This window comes from Corvus brachyrhynchos, unplaced genomic scaffold (assembly GCF_000691975.1).
Source record: "Corvus brachyrhynchos isolate BGI_N302 unplaced genomic scaffold, ASM69197v1 scaffold245, whole genome shotgun sequence".
Lineage (NCBI taxonomy): Eukaryota > Metazoa > Chordata > Aves > Passeriformes > Corvidae > Corvus > Corvus brachyrhynchos.
The window spans coordinates 7,700,727-7,712,561 of NW_008238988.1; the positions used below are offsets into that span (position 1 = coordinate 7,700,727).

The 11,835-nt window shown below is 54.0% G+C and overlaps 2 protein-coding genes across 2 annotated transcripts in view; both read right to left on the reverse strand.

The window, feature by feature from the left end:
• Window positions 1-6,492: 6,492 nt before the first annotated feature.
• LRFN5 (leucine rich repeat and fibronectin type III domain containing 5) overlaps window positions 6,493-11,835 on the reverse strand; it is a 12,233-nt gene continuing 6,890 nt past the window's right edge. The window contains exon 4 of the mRNA XM_017738816.1: window positions 6,493-7,263. Within this exon, the coding sequence (XP_017594305.1) occupies window positions 6,808-7,263 (456 nt within the window). The 3' untranslated portion in view covers window positions 6,493-6,807. The remainder of the gene's footprint in view (window positions 7,264-11,835) is intronic.
• Window positions 6,496-11,829, reverse strand: LOC108447814. The gene has a single exon (XM_017738917.1). It carries the CDS (start codon window positions 10,015-10,017, stop codon window positions 9,028-9,030), a length of 990 nt encoding a protein of 329 aa, XP_017594406.1. The 5' UTR covers window positions 10,018-11,829; the 3' UTR covers window positions 6,496-9,027.

Consider the following 11,835-nt stretch of genomic DNA (forward strand, 5'->3'; position numbering starts at 1 on the left):
AGGCAGGGAACGCCAGCGCTGCGAGGCAGGGAACGCCAGCGCTGCTGCCCCGGCCGGGCCCGGCGCGTCCGCTTCCAGCGCAGCAACCCGAAACCTGCGCACCCTGAGCGCAGGAGCAAAGCCTCCTCTCTCCACCGGCATCGTGGTTTAGATCTTATTTGAGCATCTACATTCAGATCTCTGATCAGTAAAGGCTGGAAAGAAACATATGATCCACCATTAACTCCAGCAACAGGAATTAGAGATAAGTACGTTTTTTACAATGAAGGCAGAGATGCCCTGGCACAGGGTGCTCGGAGAAGCTGTGGGCTCCCCATCCCTGGCAGTGTCCAAGGCCAGGCTGGATGGGGCTTGGAGCCCCCGGGGATAGTGGAAGGTGTCCCTGCCATGGCAGGGGGTGGGATGAGATGGGATTAAAGGTCCCTTCCAACCCAAACCCTTCTGTGATTCTATGGACACAACCTTTGCCATCAGCTGCAATTGATGATGAGCCAGAAAGTCCCCTCTGAATCCACCACCCTCCTCCCTGCACAATTCAGGACAGCCTTTGCCTTAGGGAGAGGGGAACAAGTCCCAGGGCCACTGGGAACTTGGACACAGGGCAGGTACTTCCACCACCACAAACCAGGCATGCCGTGTGCCTCTGGCAGTGTCAGTGCACGATTAATAACCTTCCTCTGTGTCCAAATGAGAAACAGAATGAATCCCAGCCCTCCTATATTGCAGGAATTTTTTTAAGCTCAGTTTATTGCAACCTGTCAAGATGCTCTTTGCAATTTGTACCCTGCTGCATCACTCCAAAGCACAACTAGCAGCCTCTCAGCCAAGCTCAACCAGGTATTTGTTCAGTTAATATGAGAGAGTAATGGGCACAGAAAGGACACTTGTGCACCACATTTATCTACTACATCAGCAAAAATACACAAACAGATCTCAACTCTGTTTAAGAAGCAGTACTGAGGCTCCATGAAGCTCCAGATAGAAGTTTATCCAGCACAAGAAACCATGCAGCATATTTTCAAAGAGCAGTGTTCCCCACTATGCTTCTGCAGCACCATTTTTCACCAGAGACATCTCTTATTGTAGTGTCAGATACAGGCACTGTGTAACGAGTTCAAAACCTCCCAGCACACTGCTGGCCAAGCACTGTGGAGCATCCAGCCAGGACTGTCACTACCCCAAGAGCCACACACTGTTCCCCAGCTGCCCACCCTCTTCTGCTCTTGTGGCATTATTTGGTGACCCCCTGAGCCACGACCTTCAGGTCAGCCTGAGCCCAGGTTTGGATGGGTTACTGTAAGAAGCCTTCTGGGAAAGCTACAACTGACTTTTTTTCTTTCAATAATGGCTTTTATTGTAACTACAAAATAAGTGTTGTCTAAGGGTTTGCCTTCCACCCACCTGCTGTAAGGGGTTTCAACCCTACAAAACCACTGGGCAAATATACTTGACTTTAAATTTTCTCTCATTTCAGTGAACTGCACAACAAAAAGTACACTTGCAGGGAGGATGTCCCCTTGGAGGCTGTTCACACACACACACATCCCCACCTCCCTGTGCAGGCCCACCTGCACATGGCAGACCCGCCCTCCAACACCACCTGCCATCCCTCCCTGACACAGGCAGAACTGCTGCAGGGCCCTCAACACCTGCCCCAAAGGAGAAGCCATCCCAGTCAGGCTCTAGCATTGCAACTTTTCCTTCTTACAACCTGATCTTTCATCCCAGCAAAGCAGGCAGATGTCTCTCACCAGAGTGGGCTCACCTTGCTGTCACTCCTGGACCAGCTTCACCCAGAAAACCAGGTGCAGCCCCTGCTCCCCTCCTGCTTCCCCATTCCCTCCCCAGCCCCAGCTGGGTCAGTGTCACACCAGTGGCTGATGGGCTGTTCTGTGGTGGGACAGCTGGTTCCCATCGCCCTCATCTCTCCTGCTGCAGTAGGCATCGCTCCTTGGCTGGCACCGGGCACCGTCGCCCTGGACATGGCACAGGCAGCGTGAAACACTTGGAGAGAAGAGAGAGGCCTGTTTGGTCCCTGGCAGATAACTCCAGTGCCACTTCAGCTTGCCCTGGCAGGGGTCAGTTCCCAAAGGCAGTGCCATCCCCTCCTCTGCAGGGGTTTGGGTGAACCCCCATTCCCTTGCTCCATGCTGAATCCCGGAAACATGGAATTGCCTGGGTGGGACCCCCCAGGGGGCTCTGCTCTGGTCCCTGCTCAAAGCCGGGCCAGCCCTGGGCTCAGACCAGGTTACTCAGGGCTTTACCCCCTTGGCTCTCACAAACCTCCATGGACAGAGGTGCCACACACTGTCCTCCCTGCTTCCCTGCCTGGGGGGAGGCTTCTCCCAACATCGAGCCTGAGCCATTTGGCCAGCAGCTGGAGAGGCATCAGGACCAGAATCCTACTCCTCCCCTGCCTCTTCAGGAATCGTGGCACAAAATGCTGACACAAGAAACTCCTCATCTCTCTAATGTTCAGGGAAGGTTCTGGCCCAACAGCAAATTACTCACATTCATCCTCCAAGACAGTGACAGAACATCAGCCCAGGTACAGATTAGACTCCACCTATTTCAAATTTCAGTAGGGTTTTAGGACTTTAAGGGTCAGAAAATTTTTTAGGGATGAACACTCCTAAATAATGAAGATGAATATTCGGCCACTTCAAATGAATGAGTGTTTAGGAGCAGTGTAATTACTGCCCCTCGGCAGCATGAGCACAGACATGGTGGTGCCTACTGCAGCCTGAAATCATTCTGGAGGACGATGCTATTTCCAGCACAACTGGAAAAAGGGATTGCTGTCATTAAGCAGAGGCAGTGTGGTGACATCCTCCTTATCTCACCCATCTTTTCCTGCCTGGTAGCCAGGGAAAGTCTCTTTTAGGAGACTCACAACAGCATCCTATGGTGTGTGCCAAGGCTGAACCAGCCCAGCTCCTATCCTGTGTACACGAGAGAATTTATGGAAAAAAATTACAGGAAACCGGGATCCCTTAAAGGGTGGCCCACCATCAAATATTTTTTCCCACTGGCCTCAAAACTCCTCCCGTGTCTCTGCCAGGGGACACCTGGGGGCTGCTCACTTGCCTCTGTTTGGGCATGTCCTTGGCAGCCTCGGGGACTCTGAGAGGGGAGAGCTCCCAGCCCAGACCCCGAGCCTGCGGTCACACAGTGAGACGGCTCCAAGGAAGGCACTGCCAGGGTGTCTGCAGCTTCCATTAGGTGCTGGGGCCACTTCTCCCGGAGTGTGCTGTTGCCCGCTGAGCAGGATGTGCCCAACTGAGCAGCTTTCCCAGCCCCTGAGTTCCCCCTTAGTGCCCTGCAATGAGCTTGCCCTTGGCTGCCATCTCTGTCAGATTTCTATGAAAATGCCTCTGGAAATCCCGGCTTGCAGCAAACACAGCTCCCACATGACCACATCCCCTGCCCAGCTGGCAACACCCCAGAGGAGCCGCCTCTGTGCTGCCCCAAGACCTGGACATCCTGAGCAACTGGGATTGCTGCCTGGAAATGCTACCATGGTTTCATAATGTTTCCATGAGATTATAAGCACACAAAAAAACCCCAAACAACCAAACAAAAACCCAAATGAAAAAGACCAAGGAAGTTGTCAGCACTATCTGCTAATTTTGAGTGTTGTTTGCATCAAACAAGGAAAGGGAGATTTACATGCCCACTGCAAATCCAGCCCCATCTGGAGTTCCTTCTTCCCAGAGTGATGTTCATCAATCTGCTCTGGGGTGTCATTTGTCTCTGAACAGAAAGTTTTTCTTTAATTAATTTTCCCCTACTGAAAAAAGAAGAAAACAGAACCAACAAAACCAGAACTAGACCATGGTGAATCTGTGTATTTCTGTGAAAACAAGGTTTAATCTGAAAATTCCCAACTCGCTGTCTCTGGTGCCTTGCAGGACTGCAAGAGCCAAGCACATGGTGCAGTGAGGAATGCTGGTGGGCTGGAATGTCCAGGCTTTTCTGACTGAGGATGCCCTGGAACAGCACAAGACATAACTCATCACACCACCATCATCTGGTCACCCCACAGACCCTGTGAGCCGTGTGTCAGGTTGTCCGAGTCCCCAGGAGGCTGCTGGGATCCCCTGGACCCCTGCCCACCATCCTCAGTGCATACAGACACATTTCCCAGCCTTTGTTAACCTGTTAAGAGAAGCAATCCCCATAATAATCCACTCAGTCCTGTGATGAGCACCAGTGGTGAGTCAGTGACCACTGAGCAGGGTCAGGCCCATGGGGCCACTTGTGAAGAAGCCCCTGAAGCACCACAGTGCCCGCCTGGCAAGGAGCCCACCCACGGCCAGGGCTGGCATGGGACACTGGTGCGGCACCCACGGGGAGATAAGGAAGTGCTGTTTCTGGGCCAGAATTCCCTTCAGCTTTAGCAACTGAGATGATTTGCATGATTCTTCAGTAAGTTCTGGATCTCATAATAGGTCACTTTTACCCAACAAGAGGATCACTCACGGCACCAGACAAGCAAGCACACTCTACTTCATGGACTTTAACGATTTTTTTTCCCAAATCTGACTCACAACTGCAGTGAATTTTGCCCCCTGAAAGCTGTATTTCCAATTAACATCAAACGGAGAGGTGGAACTTAGCTTGACAATTAATTAAAAAGATACAGAAAGGAATCAGCACTCTGCTCTGTGCATGGAAGCCTGAAATTGAATGAGGGGAATAACATGATAGTAATGTGGAATGAAATCCTGAGCATGGATGTGGTCTGTGCAGCTGGAACTTGGAGCATGTTGGTGTAACAAGGGTTTTGGCAGCAGCACAGATAATGCAGGATGCTTGAAGGAAGCTGCAGCCTCTGTTATTCCTGTACCTCACACATCTGGGTCATGTGTTTGCTCTGCCCAGCTGCTTTGCAGACCTCAGTGTCACCTGCTTGCTCCAAGAAAGGTCAGTTGTCCTGAATTCCACCAGGGGAGTCACTCCAGTCTGCAGTGCGAGAGGGGATGGGTCTTTGGACTCAACGTCCACTGAACATTTTATTGAAGAGTAGTTTATCTGGGGCTCAGTCTCTTCCAGAATTTAAACCCCTGCTGCACTGCACAGCAAGGAAAGGGAAGAGCAGTATGTGCTGTTGCTATAATCCACATGAAATCCAGGCTGTGTGCAGCACCAGGATCACTGCTCAGGCTTCGTGAGAAAAAGAGAGATGATCCAGCTCCTGATCAGAGCCCATGGCTCTTCCCCTTGAAGTCACCACCCGGCATGGCATTCCATGCACTGGATGGATCATGGGCCATCTGCCCCAGGGTCTGTGCAGCCAGAGCAGTACTCAATTTTTCACACAGGCACAAGCCTTGGGTGCCAACTTGGGGTCTCCTTGCCAATGTCATGGGGTGGATCCTGTCTCTGCAGCATCAGAAGAGGAAGCATAGGAGGGGACCTGATGGGTGAGGCTCCTGGCTCAGCTCAGCCTCTCCTCCAGGGACTGTTGTGTCCTGGGGAGATATTGATGTCTCTGCTGGTACAGACAAGCCACGGGCAAGTCACTTAGCCAGCTGCCCAGACTGAGGTCCATCATCAGCACAGCAGGACAGGGGCCAGCAGTGGGACCAGCCTCCACCAGGAGCAGTGGGCCCAGGAGACCCCCACCTGGGCAGGCTCAGTCCTGGTGACAAGACACACTTACCAGAGCTGTGATCTGTTCTCCTGAAGTTATGTTAAGGCTGGCTGATTCACTGTGGTTCTGAAGAAGCTCTAATTTTATCTGTGAGCCAGATGGAATGCTGACAAGGGAAAAAAGAAAAAGAAAAAAAATCCAAAAAATCCCTTTGGTCTTGTTAGAACAGCAAGGTGAGGCTGTGTGGACTGAAGGACTGGGGCAGCATGAGAGAGAACAGTCCCAGGCCGGTCCTCAGCTGTCTCCCCACCCTAGGCCATGCTGTTAGGGCTGACACTGCACCAGAGCTCCTGGCACACTGTGCCCAGCACTTTGCCCGCTCCATGGCACCCCTGGCACATGGGGCTGGAGCAGCCTGCAGTGCTGTCACCCACCACAGCCCAGGCTGCCCTCCTGCCACAGGGAAGGGGGCTCTGTGGGGCAGCACCCTGGTGCCCCAGGGCTTTCCCGCAAGGGCAGACAGGGCTCCCTCTGCCCAAAGCCCATGTCATTGCCCAGCACCACGGGGCAAAGCCAGGCAGCTCTCTGGCGGCATGGCTGCCTGACCCAGCCGGTCACCCTGGGCCAGTGGCACCAAGAGCCACAAGCTGGGCCTGCAGCCAGGCACAGCTCACTGCTCCCACTCAGACACACAGGAATCGCTCACTGCAGTGCCCGGCCCCACCTTGCACAGCTCGGCTGAGCACATGGACCCCGGGCAGCATGGGGTCCTTTCTGTGGGCACAGACCCCAGGCAGCATGGGGCCTCTCCATGGGCATGGGCCCCAGGCAGCACAGAGCCTCTCTGGATCAACCAATCTGCCAGGCACAACCCCCTGGATCAACCAACATGCCCATGCCATTGTAGTAAAACATTTATTTGTTCAGGTGATTGAAGCTACCATGTTTACAGCTCGTTACCTCACCACTGGCGACATGGAACATGACCTGGGACTGCAGCTGTTGCCACCAGATTTTTCATCATAATTTCTAGTTATAAAAACCTTGGACACCAGAAAGAAACAGGTATTTTAGACTTAAAGTGGCAGATGGGAGATGGGCAGCCTGTGAGGGGGGAAGACAGTTTATCAAGGCAGCCGACCTTGACGGCCACGTGGCCTCGGCTGCAGCTTCAAGTAAAGGTTTCGGTGGGGTGAGTGCGGTGCGACACGTCAATCCTCGGAGAGTTGGAACCGTATTGTTTTCTGCCGAGTAAGAACATCGGTGGCAGCATTTTCGGGGAGTGGAGAAGGGCTGGTGTCCTGCAGAGAGGCCCCGGCTTCTGCGCAAAGAGACAGAACAGAGACGGTGAGGGGACGAGGAGCAGAGCAGCCCTTCCCATGGCCAAAGCCACGCTGATGTGGGACCACACCAAGAGCCCCAGGAGCTGCCATGGGGCTAGTCTGGGCACGGCTCCCACTGACAGTCCCGGGCACGGCTGCACAGCCAGCTGGGCACTGCACCAAGGGTCCCAGAAGCTGCCACAGAGCCAGCCCAGGCAGGAAGCAGCAGCAGAGCCTACCCTCGGCCCTGGCACCCACTGTCTCGGTGCCATGTGCACTGCAGGGGCTGGGGCGCAGCAGCAGAGCGTGGCAGCTAACGGGAGACTGGGCTAATGGGAGACTGGGCTAGCAGCACCCGATGTCCCCCACCCATACCTCTGCCACAAGCCTTGTCACCATCAGGGAGGGCAGGCACAGCACTACTGCTGCTGCTGCTGCTTCAGGGAAAATCCAACTAACAAGACAACCCCCAAAACCCCCAACAGAACCAGCAAAGCTCATTGTTCCAGAACCAGAGACTTCTCCATTTTCCAGATACGCTTCTGCCCTTGCATAGGCCAAGCCTTTGCCCATGGCAGGGACTCCAACTCCACACACTGCCAGGGGTTCACACAGAGCTGAGGACACCAGAGCAGAGCAGCAGATGGGCACAGACACAGCACTCGCCTTCCCCTGAGGTTTGCACGCACGAGGAAAGGCCGCTGCAGCGAGGATGTGCCATGTGTCATTGTCCTGCCCCGAGCCCCCACATCAACCCCAGGGCACAGGGACAGCCCACGGGGCAGTTGTTCCACCGCCTCGCCTGGTCCCACTGCACCGGCCTCTCCTGCCAGCCAGCACAGCCCCACTTACCTCGGGGAGAGCAGACGTGCCGCTGCCATATGCAAATACCAATCAGGCACCACTTTAAACTCATCTTTGGGTTGCTGTGGGTTACAGCCCCCAGACTACAGATTGGCCATGGGGAGCCCAGGCTTAGGCCAGGTGGGGGTCCCTGTGTGCCTACCGAGGGGACTGGGCTCCAACCCTGACTGCTCTTCCTCATTCCCTCTCCCAGTGGGAATTTCCCCTGCAGAGGAGATGGCACAGCTTGCACACAGCACTGCAGGTGCCTCGAGAGCAGCAACCTGGCAGTGCAGGAGGAAAACCAGCTCAGACCAAGTCAGGCACACCAGCCTGGGCTCACTGTTCCTGAGCCAGATGCTTCTAAAGTGCAGTTCTTGAAACGACACAGCACCACAAAACCTGGAGCTTATTCTGTTCATTTTAATACAAACACAGTCCCTGATGTGGGGTCTGCAGCCAGCCATGTGCCACATTTGCTCCTTCCTTTTCAAGTTTCCTTTCCTTCAAAGCCAAGCTTCCCTTTCTCTCCAGCAGCAGCCTTGACATTGGCTCTTGCAAATAAATCTATTGCATTTGAAGTCCACAGTCACCAAAACCAGTGTGATTCCCCTTTTGCTGGGCTGCGTTACTGGTGCGGGGTGTAGGCGCTGTAGCGGGCACTGCTGCTGCCCCACGCCCGGCACAGCCCTGTTCCACGGGCTCTGTGCCGCTGTGACAGCCAGACCTCAGCCACTCTCCAGACCTCAGCCACTCACCAGAGACACTCAGCACTGGGCACAGGTGTTCCTATTCACAGAGCTGGTTTTCCTGGCACTCCGTGCCCGCTGCCATGCGCCTGCCCGCAGCCAGCAGCGAAGGGTGGACAAGCTGCTGCTGAATAGGTAGGCTGGCACCAGCCAGACCCCTCTGCCGTGCCTGATGCCCACAGGGACAATTCCACAGTCACATGGGGTGCAGCACCACACAACCAGTGGCCGAGGACTTGGAGCTTGGCCTGCGGGGAGCCCCAGCTGGGCTGAGGGGCCATGGTGGGTGACCACCCCAGTACGGCGTGATCTGGCAGCACAGGCTCTGCCCCAGGCCCAGCACCCCAACACACAGCCAGGCACATAGGGACGCATTTGCAAAGGGGAAATGGGAGAACCACGTTATTTGTAAGCAGGACTCTGCAGACTGGTCACAGTTTGCTGCTTTTAAACCAGAACTCTGACCAACATTAGAATTACTGCCAGGAGAAGGCACCGTGCAACTGGGTGGATGCTGTTAGAGTGGCTTTTGGGCAGTGATGCTGTACTCCGAGTGGGCAGCAGCACCATGGAACAGGGAGGTGAATGCTCCTGAGCGATCACAGTGCTGACACTTGTGGCCACTCTGCAAGTGGTACTGCTCAGGCTCCAGTACCACAAAGCTCCAGTATCGCTGAGGCTCTGTTTCCCCTTGGTTGATGGGAAGAGAAGTGATCCTGGTAGTAGCTGTAGCCATTACTCCTGGTTTGAAGCCATTCCCAGGGAAGCAGCGTGCCCATCTCTGTGCTGGGTGCCCACCACGGCTTCGGGCACAGTCTCGCCATGGCACAGGAAGGGCCCGACTGCACTTTCTAGAGGGCACACACAGCTGCACAGGACTGCCCACCCACCACAGCTCAGTGTCACTCCACTGGTCTGGGATGCCCCCAGAGCAATGCCCAGCAGGGCTGTCATGGTCCCCAGGAGGCAGGAGCATCCCTGTGCCGCTGGCACCAAGCCTCCAGCAGCTCTGCCGCCAGCAGGGAGGAGACCACCTCGAGCCAGTGCCTCGACAGGAGCTCTCGGGCAGGTGGTACACCCCAGCGGTGCCGGGCCCTTCCCAGCCAGAGCAGCAGGTGCCCAGGAGCTGTGTCCCCTCTCCCATGCACAGGACACACGGCTGTGCTTCGCAGCTCCCTCTCCATGGCTGCAGGGCCACGTGGGCGCAAGGGGAGGGCTGGCAAATGCATGGGGACACGCTGCAGAAATAAAGCCACGATGGCACCAGAGCGAAGCAGCACCATGTATTGATGGTAAGGACATGCCTGGACACAGCAGGAAGGCAGCACAGACACAAGAGACACAACACAACAGCCAGCTCCTCCACCCAGGCACAGCCACACCAGCCTCTAACAGAGCACCATCTCCAGAGAAGGCCTGTGTGTTCCAGCCATTTCCGTAAGAGCAAAGAACTTTCTGAAGTAGTTTCTCCTCCTCCACCAGTGCCTGTGAACAAAGACCCTCTCATGGCTAAAGTCTCAGGTAATCTATATCTGAGCAGGAGCACACAGAGCCGAGCTGCAGACAGGTGATGCCTGAGGGGCAGGGAGGCACCTTGGGCTCATGTCCCTGCAGACCCCTCTACAGCTGAGGGTGATGCTGGGGTCACAGCACATCACACCCCCCATTCCATCACCTCCTATGGTGAGGAGTTATCCCAATTTGGGGGAAATAACCTCATGTTATTCTGATCCAGGAGCATCTCAGCATTTTTTCTGTCTCACACTGTTGGCAACCTATGGTTTTGCAGAACAGAAAGGACAGAGAATTTCCTCCTCCATGAGGCCTCCCATACTTTGAATCAAGCCTAAATAAAACAAAATGTCCCACTGCACAGTTATTCCAGTGGGAACAGATGATTCCATGCCCAGGGCGTTCCCAAGGGGTGATCCTCTCAGCCTGGGAGAGAAGCTAGCACGAGAGGAACCCCCGGCTGCCCAGATCCCCATTCCTGCACTACCAGCAGAGAATCAAACCAAACACAGGGCCATATGGTCCCTGTATGCTGCTTGACACAAAGGCACCATGGACAGCACATCAGCTGCAGTGCTTAGAAAATTATTCCTTTGAGTGAAAAATTACAAATATAAAAATAAACTTCCCTAAACCACAAGACACCATTAGTATTTTAGCACTTTCACAAAACATCACACAGATTTAGGTCCAGTTTTAGACAACATATAAAAGCATTTTCATTTAATGTTTTTAAAATGCATGATTAAACGCAACCGCTCCACAGCAAACCTCTGACACTCTCCCTCTACCCCAGCGTGGGGGGAAAGGTGCCTCTGCCAGCACAGTCCCTCACTGGGGCTCAGACCTTCACGTTTGACCCACACTGGGCAAAGCCCTTGCCATCAGACTGCCACACCCTGGACAGACCACCCCTGTCCTTGACAGCACAGTATTTAAGAGCTCCCTTCTGTTCATGCAGTGCTCATGGGTTGCCAGAGCAATCCGAGGAGGGATTTATTGTATTTTTTTAAACTTTTCCAGCAGGAAGTGGGTTTTCTCATTTTGAGGCTTTGTTTCCTATTTGGTCTCTGCATTTCCTGAGGGAAGCAAAAAGGGTTTCTAAAAAAGAAGCAGCCTCTTCCTTTTAGGTCCTTTACACCGCCCTCATTGACTTTGTTCTTCCATGACAGGCAGTAAAATCACCCTGAGCAACCCACAATGGCCAAGCGCATCAGCCCTGCGCTGCAGAGTCCCGGAGACAGAGATGGGGTGCCAGGGGCCGTTCCCCACCGTGAATGTTCCCCCACAACTGCCCTGGGGCTGGCTGCTGCCCTCGTTAGAGCCAGGCTGTCCTCAGGCACCTGCCTTAGTTATGGTGCCCCCAAGAACAAGCACACAGGGTATAAAATCTAACTGTTCTCTCACTTTTATGGCCACAAAGCCCATCTTAAACCTATTATTTGGCATCTGAGAATGCACAATGCACAAATGTTCAGAGTTAAGCCGTCTCTAATTTGAACATGATGACCATATGAGTTTAATTAATATTAACTGCAGGCTTCCCTTTACAGTGAGCAGAGCAGCTGCCATCCACACAACATGGAATTTGCACCTGCTGTCCCCTACTGCTGTGGGGTTCTGTCCCTACAGAGTGGCCCAAAATCACTCTATCCCACAGGCACTGCAATTAAGAGCAGCTTAAAGGCGAGACCACCATCTTCCAGGCCCTTCACCGTGCTCAGGGACTGAAAAGAACTGGATTCAAACCATAAAGTTTAGAGGAAATATACCCCAAAAGTCTAGGACAGCAGCAGATGACCATCATCACTGA